Source organism: Lolium perenne, chromosome 1, assembly GCF_019359855.2.
Source record: "Lolium perenne isolate Kyuss_39 chromosome 1, Kyuss_2.0, whole genome shotgun sequence".
Taxonomy (NCBI): Eukaryota; Viridiplantae; Streptophyta; class Magnoliopsida; order Poales; family Poaceae; genus Lolium; species Lolium perenne.
In genome coordinates, this window is record NC_067244.2 from 46624879 (window position 1) to 46638168 (window position 13290).

General features: G+C 43.4%; 1 protein-coding gene across 2 annotated transcripts; it reads left to right on the forward strand.

Annotated features, from left to right (window-relative positions):
* Positions 1-4505: 4505 nt before the first annotated feature.
* On the forward strand, positions 4506-10192 carry LOC127348672 (villin-1). 2 transcript variants are annotated; one of them, XM_051374619.2, is made up of 20 exons: positions 4506-4774; positions 5199-5298; positions 5397-5465; positions 5556-5792; positions 5903-6080; positions 6157-6292; positions 6376-6538; positions 6786-6936; positions 7026-7111; positions 7182-7337; positions 7515-7583; positions 7689-7757; positions 7865-8002; positions 8137-8265; positions 8378-8525; positions 8606-8616; positions 8735-8875; positions 8969-9106; positions 9248-9310; positions 9722-10192. In XM_051374619.2, exons 1-20 carry the CDS (start codon positions 4722-4724, stop codon positions 10052-10054), a joined length of 2568 nt encoding a protein of 855 aa, XP_051230579.1. In that variant the 5' UTR covers positions 4506-4721; the 3' UTR covers positions 10055-10192. The 2 variants fall into 2 exon arrangements, with proteins under 2 accessions (XP_051230579.1, XP_051230586.1); XM_051374626.2 differs by lacking the exon at positions 4506-4774 and adding an exon at positions 4967-5096.
* Positions 10193-13290: the final 3098 nt, after the last annotated feature.

Here is a 13290-nt window from a genome sequence, read left to right on the forward strand (position 1 = left end):
TAACATTTTTTTACAAGAACAAAACATAAATATGCTAGGCTCAACTAAGTGCAACAACAACAACTTAAGCTAAGAAAGATAGCCACGTACAAGACATATGTAACACAAGTGATAGCAAGATAAAATAAGTTCAAACACAAAGTCTATCACAAGGAAAGTAACTTTGGGTATAGAGATAACCGAGGCATGCGGAGATGAAGATGTAATCCAGTGTTGCCTCACAAGAAGTTGGGTATGTCACATTCAAGATATGCATGCTGCCAGGAAAGTCTCCTAAACGCCATGAAAGCTCACCTTCTTCTCCAAGCTAATTCCACAAAGGATAAAGGTCTTTCCTTATGGTTAGCTTTTCCTCCACTCCAAACATGGCAAGCTCCACAACCACTTCACAAACCTCCACGAAGGAGAAGCCCGGACCTCTTCAGAATCTTCTACAAAGAGGTCATCGGAGCACCAACTGGCAAGCCAACTAGGAGGTAACCCCTCTAAGAGTAACAAGCTCATGGCCTCTCACTCAAACTAATCGTATTGGAGAGCTCAAGACTTATGCAAGGATGCAAAAGCAAGGACACCAAAGGTGCTCAAATCCTTCACACTCAAATCTCAACAAAGCAACAAATGCTATGTAGAAACTAAAGAGGAAGAACAAAGGAGGAAATCAATAAATGAATCCAAGATCAAGATTCCAAGAGTTCCCCTCACTTAGAGGAGAAATTAATTGGTGAAGATTGTAGATCTAGATGTCCTGTTTCAAATCCCTCAAAAGGATGTAAAAATCATGGGAGGGAATGGAGACGAAGCAATCTTTTGATGTTCAATAATGGACTATGAGATAGAGAAAGCAAATGAGATGGTTGACCTTACCTCCTCAAGGAGGAAGAAGGGCTATTTACAATCCAAGGGGGGAAACTTGCCCTTTGGAGGGTTTCCCTACGTGAAGAACCTACAAAAGTTGGTTGCGTCGAGCCACATGCCAGTCGAACCGGTAGCTAGACTGTTCAGTCGGGCTTTGCGCTGGACGAACCGGTGGGCCGGCCAAGAACCGGCGCTAGGGCCGTCGAACTAGCCAACAGCCGAACAACCCCCAATACACCCTTTTGGCGTTCACCGGCTTGGAGCCAGTGCCCAGCCGGTCAAAGCGGCGTAGGGGCCGACCCAGCTGATTTGGCCATCGGTTTCGCTAGAAACACCTCAAACGCAGTTTCTCGAAATAAATTAAGCTTTTACTACGCTCCTGAACTCTGACTGAGATGAAACCAATTTTGTTAAAAATATAACGACGAATAGAACCCCCAAAAAACATATGTAATATTAGGACTCATAATAGAATGTTTTATATCATTTTAGAGAGGAAGCCAATCAACGTCAAAAATGGTAAAGACCTTCAAATTCAAAAATGCAATAGAAGATGCATATGGATTCCATTTTTGATGAACTTGAGCTTGTTAAAAAGCTAACAATAAGATCAAGAACCTCAAACAGAGAAAAATCAAGAAGCAACATGAATATAGGGATGCAACGGAATGAGCTCCCTAAGGAAATGCGATCAAATTCCCCAACCGATAGTGCGGCTATCTATCCTATAACACGGTCTCCCAACAACCACCTTGAGACCGGTAAAAGAAAAATCTTTGCCTTGCACATCCTGCTTGATCTTGATGACAACACTTCATGCTCCATCCATGTCGGAATACCTCAGTTGATCATTGTTGCTTCATGAAGACTCATGATTGTTCCCCCATACACCACTATGAGAAAGCTACCTTCAAGCGCATCTTCACAAGTTCATTATCACCAAATGGGTGAAAAGCTTCAAGCATAAGTTCCTGAGATATATAACCCATATATACAACACAAAGACACATATATAACGGTTAGTTCATAAAGCATAATTGATAAAGCTTACTCTACCACAAGATCACATGATCAAAAGTGGTACAAACTTTATGCTTCATGTGTTGACCAACTTGAATTCAATCTTCACTCTTAGTATTGGTCAACCATATATCATAATATCTCGAGGAACATAAAGAACTATTCATTTTATTGCATGCTCTAAACATTAGTCAACCATAGCTCAACTCATGAGACTATCATGACACTGGCTCAAAGATCTTGATCATATAATATTTTTCTCTTGAAATCGATGATCTTGATGCTAATACTATAAGTATATCTTTATCTTCATGGCATCCACACTTGAATCGAACACATGGAATATAATAAATACCTATGGAGTATGTTTCATATAAACTCAAAAAAACATTAGTCCATAAAGATTATCATTAATTACCAAAAACACACTTAGGAGCAATGTACCCCTACACTATGTAGAAATGCCAATATTTTTAATGATAAAAATCTTCTCTTATGCAGGTTATCTACCCGGGTACGGCTACACTTTGTTCATGGCCACCTCTATAGCGTGTGGAGAATTGTGACCTATTTATTGATGTTTCTACATGGTTGAAGGATACAACTAGGGGTATTTTTACCCAAGATGGATGGCAGCGTAATCTTTGGATCGGGCACCCAACACCTTAGGAGGATTTAAAGTTTACACATAGTGTTCTTGTAATATGTATTTTTTAGTTTTTTCGGTTCACCCTTTTTTTTCCTGATGCGAACAGCTGCGCAGTCCATGCTGCCGCATTTTCAGACCAAATTAGGGCTAGGAATGTGTCGGTCCATGTGTGTCACGCTAAGTCATCTTTTTCGTGTGTTCATGTCCATGCGGACCAAAACGGATCACATCGGTCTGTTTGGATCGCACCCGCTGAAGATGCCCTAAAACATCTTATCTGAGTGAATGAAGGGGGTATTAGTCTTGGTTAATGTAAAACTTCATACAAAATTATACAGATTCTTCCCTTTTAAAAATACTTTGCTTTCCGGGAACAGTGAAAGCTGAGAACTAAGTTTGTACCGATTCAAGTTCTACACCATTTGATTGCACCGTGATTCATGCATATGAGTTGCAAATTCGGTTGCAACTGAGTTTTTCAGTTGCAAGTGGAGTTGCAACTCAGATTTTTTTAATTTCAAGTGGATGCAATTAAGAAAAATTATTCTGACCGTTAAAATTGCTTCATGATTCATGTTAATCAAGCTAGTTCTCAGTTCGACGGAGAAATAATCACACCCTTCTTTTAAGAAAGAACTAAATATGATTTTTTTCTATTAAACTTTGGACATCTCATCCTACCCCAAACATTAGAGCATCTCCAGCCATCTCCCCGGAAAGCTCCCCAGGACCCCTTTTTTTCATCTGGATGGAAGAAAACGGCCCAGTCGCGCCCTCGGAATCTCGTTTTCGCCCGGATTTGGGCTTTTATCCGTCTGGCGAGCTCAGGTCATCCTGCCCCCCCGGGGAGCACTCGGGGACTCCGGACGAAACGAAAGCGCGGCAAACATCGAGAAAACTTCTCGCGCGGATGGTGGCCCCGACTTGTCGGTGGCAGAGGCCAATCGTCTTCCGCGCGCTTCAAAAGCCTGCCGCCGGCCAGACTTCGCTGGACACGTACCTTCCACGCGTGGCTCCCCCTATTTATCGCGGAACCTACCGCGTCTGGCCGCATTCAGCACCGTCGTCTCCCTCCTCTCCCTAGCCGTGTCTTCTCTCCCCAATCCACCTCCACCAGCGAGCAATGGTGAGCCACGGCGCAGCGAACAACGGCTTCAGCCGCCGTTCCCTACACCAGGGGGAAGCGGGACTCCTGCACATGGCGAGCTACCCGGCGCCGCCGGCCTTCCGCGTGCCCGGAGGATGGCGCCTGAGCACGGGGGGAGTCTCGATCCCGCCGCTTCCGGTGGGAGGCGACGAGCTGGACGCCGCTATCGACGTTGTGCGGGTCACCCTCACCGATGAACAGCGCGCGGAGGAGCGGTACTGCGCCGACAACTACGACGTCTGGAACGAGTTCTTCCGTCTCGGGCACGAACGGGAACTCGCAGCGTACGACGGTCCCCCCTCCTCTAGCGCGTAACAACGCCGCCGGCCGCCGCCGCTGGTGGGGTGCGTCGGGCCGCACGCTCGCCCGTGTGCTCGCGCACATCGAGGCCGGCAACTCCCCCCCTGGGGATGCCGGCGGCGGTGCCACCGCCCGAGGACGCCGGGAACTCGAGCGACGATGACATGTAGTAGTTTATTACTTTTAGTTTATGTTTTCATATGGACGGATTCAAATATATGTACGAATTCGGTCTATATACGTACGAACGCGCCTACGTATGTTAAATATATTTAAATTTCGCTTATGTTTGAACGAATTTCACCTTGTTTTGTCCGGATTCGCTGTTATTTATCAAAAAAAAAAATCATCCATCCTAGACTCGCCGCTGGGAAAATCATCCATCCTAGACCAAAAATGGGCCGGATTTCGGCCTTAGATCCCCAACGGGTCTCGACGGGTTGCCGACACTAGCCGAATTTCATTTGCTGGTGCGTTCCATCCGCCAGAGGGAGCGCGCGTCAAACACGTCGTCAGGACCTTCAAGGCAAAGCAATGGCGCCTCTCTCTCTCTGTCTGCCTCTGTTGTTGGTGGAGCCCGCTGGAGGAGAAAGTGCGTAATTGTTAGTCTCTGCAGCTCCACCAAACTTTACGACCGCCACGCCACCACCAGCTGCTTGCTCACCTTTCCCTTTCTTTTTCTTCCTCCCCTGCTTTTGCTCACTTCATTGGTGGGCGACGACCTCCCATTGCCTCCTCTTGCTGTCTTCCATGTCGACAATGAAGGGCGTCGACGACGCGTTCCTCGGCGTCGGCGACAAGCCGTACGTCATCTCTCCTGCTCCCTAACCCCCTCCTTCTCCCTCGTCTGCTTTTATTTTCTTCTGTTGTTCTCTTGGACTAGATTCCAGCCAAATCTTGGGTCAGCACTGGAATATGCCTCCACGATTCTTTCTATTACCCCCCCCCCCCCCCCCCCCTCCTGCTGTTATTACCCATTCGCTTTACAGAATACAACTGGTAATTTTGTTTTTACCAGTATTCCAGCAATAAATCTGCTCTGTTCATAAGATTTGCAAGAAAAGTAGAAAAACGCTTGGAAGTCTCAAATCCGTGATGGAATGTGGGGGAATATATTTCAAACCTGTACGCAATTTGGCACATTATTCTTCAATTTGCCTATGTGCTGCAAATGTCAGGCAGTAAATCTAGGTAGCTTACGCTGTTCTTCTTAAAATGTCTCCCCAGAGGGCTGGACATCTGGTGCATTATGGGCACCAATGTAGTCCCAATTTCAAAGAATTTGCATGGCAAATTCTACACTGGGAACTGCTATATCGTACTCAGTGTAAGTTTCTGCAAAGCTCTGCTCGACCTGTAAAATTTGTACATTTTATTAGCCTATTTACATCACTGTCCAATTTCACATGCTGTACAACGTTTCAGACAGCTGAGCTCAAGAGGGGAAGTCGGCAACACAATGTGCATTACTGGGTAGGGGAAGAAGCGAAAGAGGTGTGGCACTTAATGGTCCCTCTTGTCATTCTTGATTGGCCAAGACTTTTGCTTATGTCTTTCTTTGTGTGTTGTATTATGGTCATCTAGGAACACTGTGTGATGGCTTCGGACAAGGCCTTTGAGTTGGATGCGGCACTGGGCTCCCAAGCTCTCCAGTACAGGGAAACGCAAGGCGAAGAATCTGACAAGTTCTTGTCATACTTCAGGCCATGTATCATCCCGGTGCAAGGCAGCTTCTCTTCGCACTGGAGAAGATCTGCGGAGGAATGCGACCAGACCACAATGTTTCGGTGTGAAGGAGAGCATGTAGCTCGTGTCACAGAAGTAAGAACTGCAAATGCAAAAAAAAAAAAAAAAAAAAAAAAAAATCAGCACATCTAACTGTCTGTCAGCGCAAGTCAACTAAATTGTGTTATTTCCAATGATGTTCACAGGTTCCGTTTTCGCGTACCTCCCTGGATCATAAGGCAGCGTTTATAGTTGACACTCCGTTGAAGATCTTCCTTTTCAGCGGTTGTAATTCTAGTGTGCAAACAAGGGCAAAGGCATTAGATGTCATTAAGTACCTGAGAGAAAACCGACATTCCGGTAGATGTGAAATTGGGACAATAGGTAGTGTCATATGAAACTCTCTCCTTTCATCACATGGCTAAGATACTTAAATTTTTATGCTTGTCACTGACTGTAGAGGATGGAAAGCTTGTTGGTGATTCTGATGCTGGTGAGTTTTGGAACCTGTTTGGAGGCTATGCACCTATTCCCCGTGATGTACCAGATGCAGCCAATGGGGAGCTGATGACTACCACATCCAAGAAACTTTTTTGGTGACTATCCCCAAGTTAATTTAGAACTCAATTCCCCTTTAATAAGTATATAACAGTATATTGGTATGCTTCTCCATCTGTAGGATTAATAAGAGAAAACTTGTTCCGATGGATGCACACTTGTTAGATAGAGAAATGCTGAAGTCTGACAGAAGTTACATACTGGACTGTGGAACTGAAATATACTTGTGGTTAGGGATGGCAACACTGGTTTCAGAGAGGAAGATATCCGTTACTGTCTTAGAGGTACGCATATGAACCTGTCTATTTTCCTTTTTGCTATTATACTGAATGTGTGCTTGTAGGGAAATTTCTAACAGAATAACATTTATTTAATATGCTCGTAGTGCAAATAAGTTTTCTTTCTTCAGAAAAAATATCGTGCAGATAACTTTCAAGCTAAACCAGAAAAAAAGATATGGGTATTAACATGCTTGATATGTGGTCCCTAGTTAAATCTTTGCATATGATTGAAACAAACCTTATTTTGTAGGATTATGTACGAAGTCAAGGAAGATCATCAATTGGTCAAACTGTTATAACGACTGAAGGTCATGAAATTGCCGACTTTAAGCTGCAGTTTCAGCATTGGCCGAAGAATGTCGTCCAAAAGTTATATGAGGCAGGGAGAGAGAAAGTGGCAGGTGTGAAGACTATAGTGGTTTCGTCTACCTATTGGTTCCATTAACTCAGTGAATATCATTGCAAGGTCTAATGCAGAATCATGGTGCAGCAATTTTCAAGCATCAGGGGTATGATGTTGCAGAAATTCCAGAAGATAAACCTCAACAGTCCATCAGTAGTAATGGTTCTCTGAAGGTAAAATTATTTGCCTAAGTGTGTCATATATGAGTGAAGCCGTCTTGTAACAGAATAATATGTAGCGCAGGTATGGCTGGTGGACCGTGGTTCTGTAACCCTCCTTTGCACTGAGGAGCAGGAGGAACTGTATAATGGGGATTGCTATATTGTACAGTACAGCTATGTTGAAGATGGAAAAGATTATAATCTGTTCTTTTCTTGGTCTGGACAAAATAGCGTACAGGTATACTGTATCCTACTAGTTTTTAAGAACAAAGACACACTCTTATAATTTACCTTGCTAAGAACCACTTAACATTTCCAATCGGATGTAAAGACGAACATGGTCGAATATTGATTGGGTTCTGTTTATCCATTCGCATGGCGCATGTTACTGAATTGGATTGTGCATTTGATGCAGGAAGACAGACTTGCTTCAGTTTCATTGATGTCAAGCATGTCTGATTCAGTCAAAGGTCCTGCAGTTGTGGTGAGTTATTTCACTCCTTAATTCCACTAAATCCAGGCATATGACTAAAATGAATCTTTGCTGTCATATCCAACAGTGTCAATGATTTGCAAAATGTAATTTCAGGGGCAAGTGTCTGAGGCCAGAGAACCAGAGCTGTTTTTCCTAGTATTCAAGTCCTTGATCATATTCAAGGTATACGTCTCATGTTGTGCGTGTCATGTACTTAAAAATTGATTAAGGAAGGGATGCATACTTGGATACTAATATTGTATAGTTTCTTCATTTTCTTCCTTTTCCAGGGTGGTAGGAGTGCTGCATATAAGAACTCTGTTCTGCAGAAAAGCAATAGAACTGAAGGGTACCAGAAAGACGGGGCTGCATTATTCCGGGTTCAAGGGCTGAGCCATGATTGCGCAAGAGCCGTTCAGGTTGATCTGGTGAGTTTGGGCAAAAATCCAAAATAATTGCAGATTTAGAGTTAGCCTCTTAGGCCAAAATCACAATTCGATATCATTTAATCTTCTGATATTCTAGATCATCCCATGTTTACTGGAATACTCACTAAATGCAGATTGCAAGCTCGCTTAATTCCTCGCACTGCTATATTTTGCAAGACGGTCCTTCTTTCTTTACCTGGACTGGAAGCCTTTCTTCACCAACTGAACATGTTATACTTGACAGGATGATGAATAAGTTGTTTGTAAGGATGCCATTTTTCTCACTCTAATGTTTCTTTCCAAAAAAAACTCTGATGTTTGTAGGAAATTTGTGAAGTATACCCTTGTGGATTATATGCTGTGCTATTTTTGCAGCCACTAAAGCAATCGTTTCTATTAAAAGAAGGTTCTGAACCTGATCACTTCTGGAAAACATTAGAAGGAAGATCAGAGTACTCCAAAGAAAAGTGTGTCAAGAGTTGGCCGGCAGATCCACGTCTGTATACCTGTACTTTCCAGCAATGTACGTGCATCTTTGTAGTTTTCCTTCCAAGAGACTCTGTTCATAAAAGAATTTCTAATCTAATATATGATTCTTTTCAGGTCTGTTCAAGGTTAGCGTTATCCTACAGATAACATTTTCTGCCACAAGAAATCATGAATACAGCCAACTCGTAGCTTGCTGATTTTTCTTGCAAAGGTTGAATAGTTTTTGGGATTCCAATCTTGCAGGCAAAGGAGGTATTTACCTTCTGTCAGGATGATCTGGCAACTGAGGAGACCTTGATACTGGACTGCGGCGAGGAAATTTATGTCTGGGTTGGACTTCACTCAGGTGTCACGTCCAAGGAGCATGCCCTCGACATCGGCAAGGTCATCAACAAGTTTCCAACTTGTGATTATAGCTGCCAAGAAAACCGTACTGGAGAAATCTCAAATCTCAATTTGTTTCTACCTAATGTGCAGATGTTCCTTCAGGCAGGCAATGGTCAGGATGGGCGACGGTCCATCTTTGACACAACTGTTTATGCTGTCGCGGAAGGGGATGAGCCTGCATTTTTCACCAGCTTCTTCAACTGGGATAACTCAAAACAAGTTGTATCCGTAAGTGCTACTAGTACTTAAGCAAACATAAATTGTGGCTTAATCTTTTTCGTTATTCATAAATAATCATAGATATTGCTGTCCACTTAATCGATTCACGAACAATCTAGCGACTAATTTCTTTACTTGTTAAATATGTAGGTTCTGGGCAACTCATTTGAGAGGAAGCTGGCGATGCTGAAAGGGATTTCACCAAAACTGGAGGTTTGTTCATTAGCTTGTCTCAGCAAACTCTGAATTTCTTGTCACGCTGAAGTATTTAACAGAAAGGTTTATTTACATCAAAACTAAGAGTGGATTGCATACTAGCCTAAATATCAGGCAAAACATAACCCTGTCCATGTGAACTCTGTTGAAACCAGTTTTACATATTTTTTGAAAAAAAAAATCTGGATATAAAAATCAGCTCTAATCCCCTTTGGAGGATATGAAAAAAATCATCATCAAAAGTTGCATGTTACTGTTTGCATTATATATGTTTCCATGCTGCCAATTCATATATTTCAAATGAAATTTTTATCTATCTAGTTTAAAATTGCATGTGATTTTGTCCTAGCATGCAGTTTCTACTCATTATAATCTGATGAAGAAGAAATGGTCGCTACTGTGTTACAGGCACCGGACAGGAGCTTGCGGAGATCATCCTCGAGAAGGCCAGGGACATTGTCAGAGCCGACCACACCGGAGCAGCACCAGCCGGCAGCTAGGAGGACGTTCGGCCCCGCCTCTGCCTCTGTCGGGAGGGTAGCCAAGGAGAGATCAGGATCATCTCCGGCACTGTCGCCGTCACCGGTAACACCATCCTGGTCTTCGAGGAGCCGCGCCTCCTCCTCGCCGTCGTCGCCATCCACACCGGTGATAGCTCGGAGGCTCTTCCCGTCCACGCTGCACGGAGCCCCGCACGCCGCCTCCGCTACAGCCACTGCGAGCCCCGCTCGTCGACGGTGAGCAGAAGCCGCCGGCGTAGCCTGAGCCCTGAGGAGGGTTATCATACTGTAACTCAACCACTGTAACAAGATTGCAGCCGAAGCCACGCATCAGAGAACGTGAATCCGCCAGGCCAGCCACGTGTTCTCTTCGCCACAATTCCTGCCGTGTCGTGATCGCCGCGCCACACCACAGAGAGGGCACGCGCCACCGCCGCCTCGCCGATCTTGTGGTTGGCTTCGCCGTGTTGTCATCGCCGCGCCAGTTCATCACAGATGCCACCCGCGCTGATCCTTGTGGTCTTTTCCCGTGTCACACTCACACGACATGAACGGAAACCAACAGCTTTCGTCCTCATCGACGACACCACCGACGGCCATAGCCAGCCAAAAACACCTCGCGCTACCCTGAACCGCGTTTCACCGGACGCGAAGCGGCGGCTGCCGTGCGGAGATTTGTTAGCACCTTTTCAACAGTTCCGGTGCTAAAGCGTCGGTTCGCAGTGCGCATGGAAGATGGAACACGGAAAACAGAGATAGGCCTAAAAGCGCTACGCAAGCAACTTGATTCAAGTCCCAAAAAGATCGATAACAGGAGCTTTTATTAATAGACCTTCAAGGTACTAGAGTGCAAAATAAACATGACAGTAAGTATTGAATTCAAATGCTCACTCCGATCCCTTTTAATTAACTCGGATCGGAGGAAGTATTATCCATATATATGGCTTAATAATAAACACAAAGGACCCATTAGGCTATGCACTTCATATGTTGTCTTGTATAATACAGTTTCGCAACCAGATTTTGCTCCATGTTGTATCGAATGTGGTCATAGATAGTTGCAACATACTAGGTGCATGTTGTATGCATGTCGAAATCTTCACGAATTTCTAAGGTTTACTTAATGTTGAAACATGGGTTTGGTATATCAGTACACGTGACGGTGCACCCAGTATGCCACCTTTCTTCCATTGAGATGGCTTCTCACCCTTGTCGAGCTATCCGGTGCAATTAACTGCATACTATTTACATGGACGTGGATCCCACATGTCCAATATGCAAGGGAGCAACCTTGTTGTAGCCCCTAGCATTTTCAGTATGCGGGATATATTTTACTTTGAGGATCACACTGGAGGAGGACGACGAGAGCAAAAGACACACCCATATGATCCATTGAGAACTACAAATAAGAACTCCTGGAAACTTTGTGACCATCTTACCATGTAAATTGCCTTGGCGATGCCTAAGTTGAGGAAGCCGTATGATGTGTTTTCTCGGTGTGCATCTTCTTCATGATGCTTTGGGCGTGGATTTTTTTAATTGGAAGCACGGCTTCCTAATGAAAACCATGCTAGACTAGCCGAGATGAGATTTAGGAGGAGAGGGGTGACACCAGATGCCATCATTTGGGATAGAATGTTGGAGACATCGTGAATGCTGCCAATTGAAATGAAATCGAGCGACCTATGTTAGTGATAGGGACTTGATGAGGATGACAGTGAGCGCTTGGTAGTTGAATTACCGCACCTTAATATTTTTAGGAGAAATATTGATTGGATTATGTAGATTAAATCCTTAGGAAATGCTTTCCCACAAATCAAAGTTGATTCCACACATGTGTATTCTCATTGGGGCTTTCTAGGATATTGGCTCCCATCAAGAAAAGGTGCGGGAGTGATAGTTCTTATGGCATTTGAGCACTTAGTTAGTAGTAGTGTGGAAGCCTCTTCACCCCGAAGATGAAACAAGATGGAGATTGACTCCATGGCCTTCTCTGTACGAATATCACCGATTTTCTTTCCCAACTCTATCACTCTCTTATCATCATCTGCCATCATATTTATTGTTTAGGTAGTAAAGCCTTCCACGAGAACCCTAGTCATGATACGAGTTGAAGGATCAATATGTAAAGTAGAGGGCCACAAATTTTAAGCAAAATGTTAATCTTAGGAAAATACATGTAAATACAGTTCTATGCATGAAACCGTATGAAAAAACCTATATAACAAGATTACTCTAACAAACAAGATAAACAAGGCGAGGTATACTTAGAACTAATTAACCAGAGAGAAAGTTAAAATAATTTGGGAGAGTCCAATATTTTGTTGGAGAGGCCATGTCAAACAACCCTCACAACAGTCACAATAGACATGCCCTTATCAATCAACTATGTATCAGATCTTCCACCATATATTGGTGGACCTTGAGGCGATATGTGGGCCTTCACAAACTTCTTGGGTGAATTCTCAACCTTAAATGCTCCCGAGGGACTCCAACTCTCTAAGGTTCCACACAAACCCAAAAGTAACAAGCATTATGCAAACTTAGAGGGTAAATCCAATTTGGCCAGGTGGAATCACATATTTTGGTCTCCACACTTTATTTTCCCTCATTGAGATTCAGTTTTTAACTTTTTATTTCTCTTTGGAATATATGATTGCATATGTTATATATTTTTAAGCATTGATCCCACTCCTTGGAAAATTGAACCAGTGTTAATAGTATGATTTATATATGACTCAAACAAGGCATCTTATTTTCCTAACCTTTTGTATATTGGGTATCAACCATTACGAATCTACCATCATCAGGGATTAAACATGTTCTCCTACTTGCACAATGATTAGTCCCCAAAATGGCGAGCCATTACTATTAAAACCACATATGGAAAGATAAATGTACTTTCAAATAGTATGGGTACTATCAATTTATATCACGAGATGTGCTACAATTCGAAAAACATAAACGTATAAGTGCCAATTCTTCAAGTAGAGCTTTGCACAATCACTAAGTTTAACAAATTTCATCAACCATTTTTTGCCACAAAATGTCATACCAATTATAATGATGACACCAAACCAAAAAAGAAGAGCAAGCTTCGTCATACTATTTGTCGCGTATCGTGGAGATGAAACGTCATAGCAGTTATCCATTTATAGTACTACATATGTAACAACTCGGGTCTCCAGAGATGAAACTGATAGAAACTTCCACGTACATGCGGTTCCGCGTACACCCCTTCGATGTGTCTATACGTTTCCCAACAACAAACGACAATTCCGTGCGGAAGTGGTATCTATTCATGATACCGTTCTCCACTCTCCGGTCTCCGGTCATGAAACCGACAAATTTTCTCTTACCAATGATCCAATACACCTTTTCCGATGGTCAACCTTTTCTGACCATTGAAACGCCAAAAATCCTCACCGGTAATACCTAGATCCCCGCCGGTTAGCATGCACTATGCATTTGTTGCTA

What these genes read in the sequence shown, in the direction of transcription:
- LOC127348672 (XM_051374619.2), top strand. Translation starts at nt 4,722, where the DNA reads ATGTCGACAATGAAGGGCGTCGACGACGCGTTCCTCGGCGTCGGCGAC. An exon ending in ATGTAGCTCGTGTCACAGAA is followed by an intron (nt 5,793 to 5,902) that starts GTAAGAACTGCA and finishes TGATGTTCACAG; the next exon opens with GTTCCGTTTTCGCGTACCTC. An exon ending in ACTCAAAACAAGTTGTATCC is followed by an intron (nt 9,107 to 9,247) that starts GTAAGTGCTACT and finishes TTAAATATGTAG; the next exon opens with GTTCTGGGCAACTCATTTGA.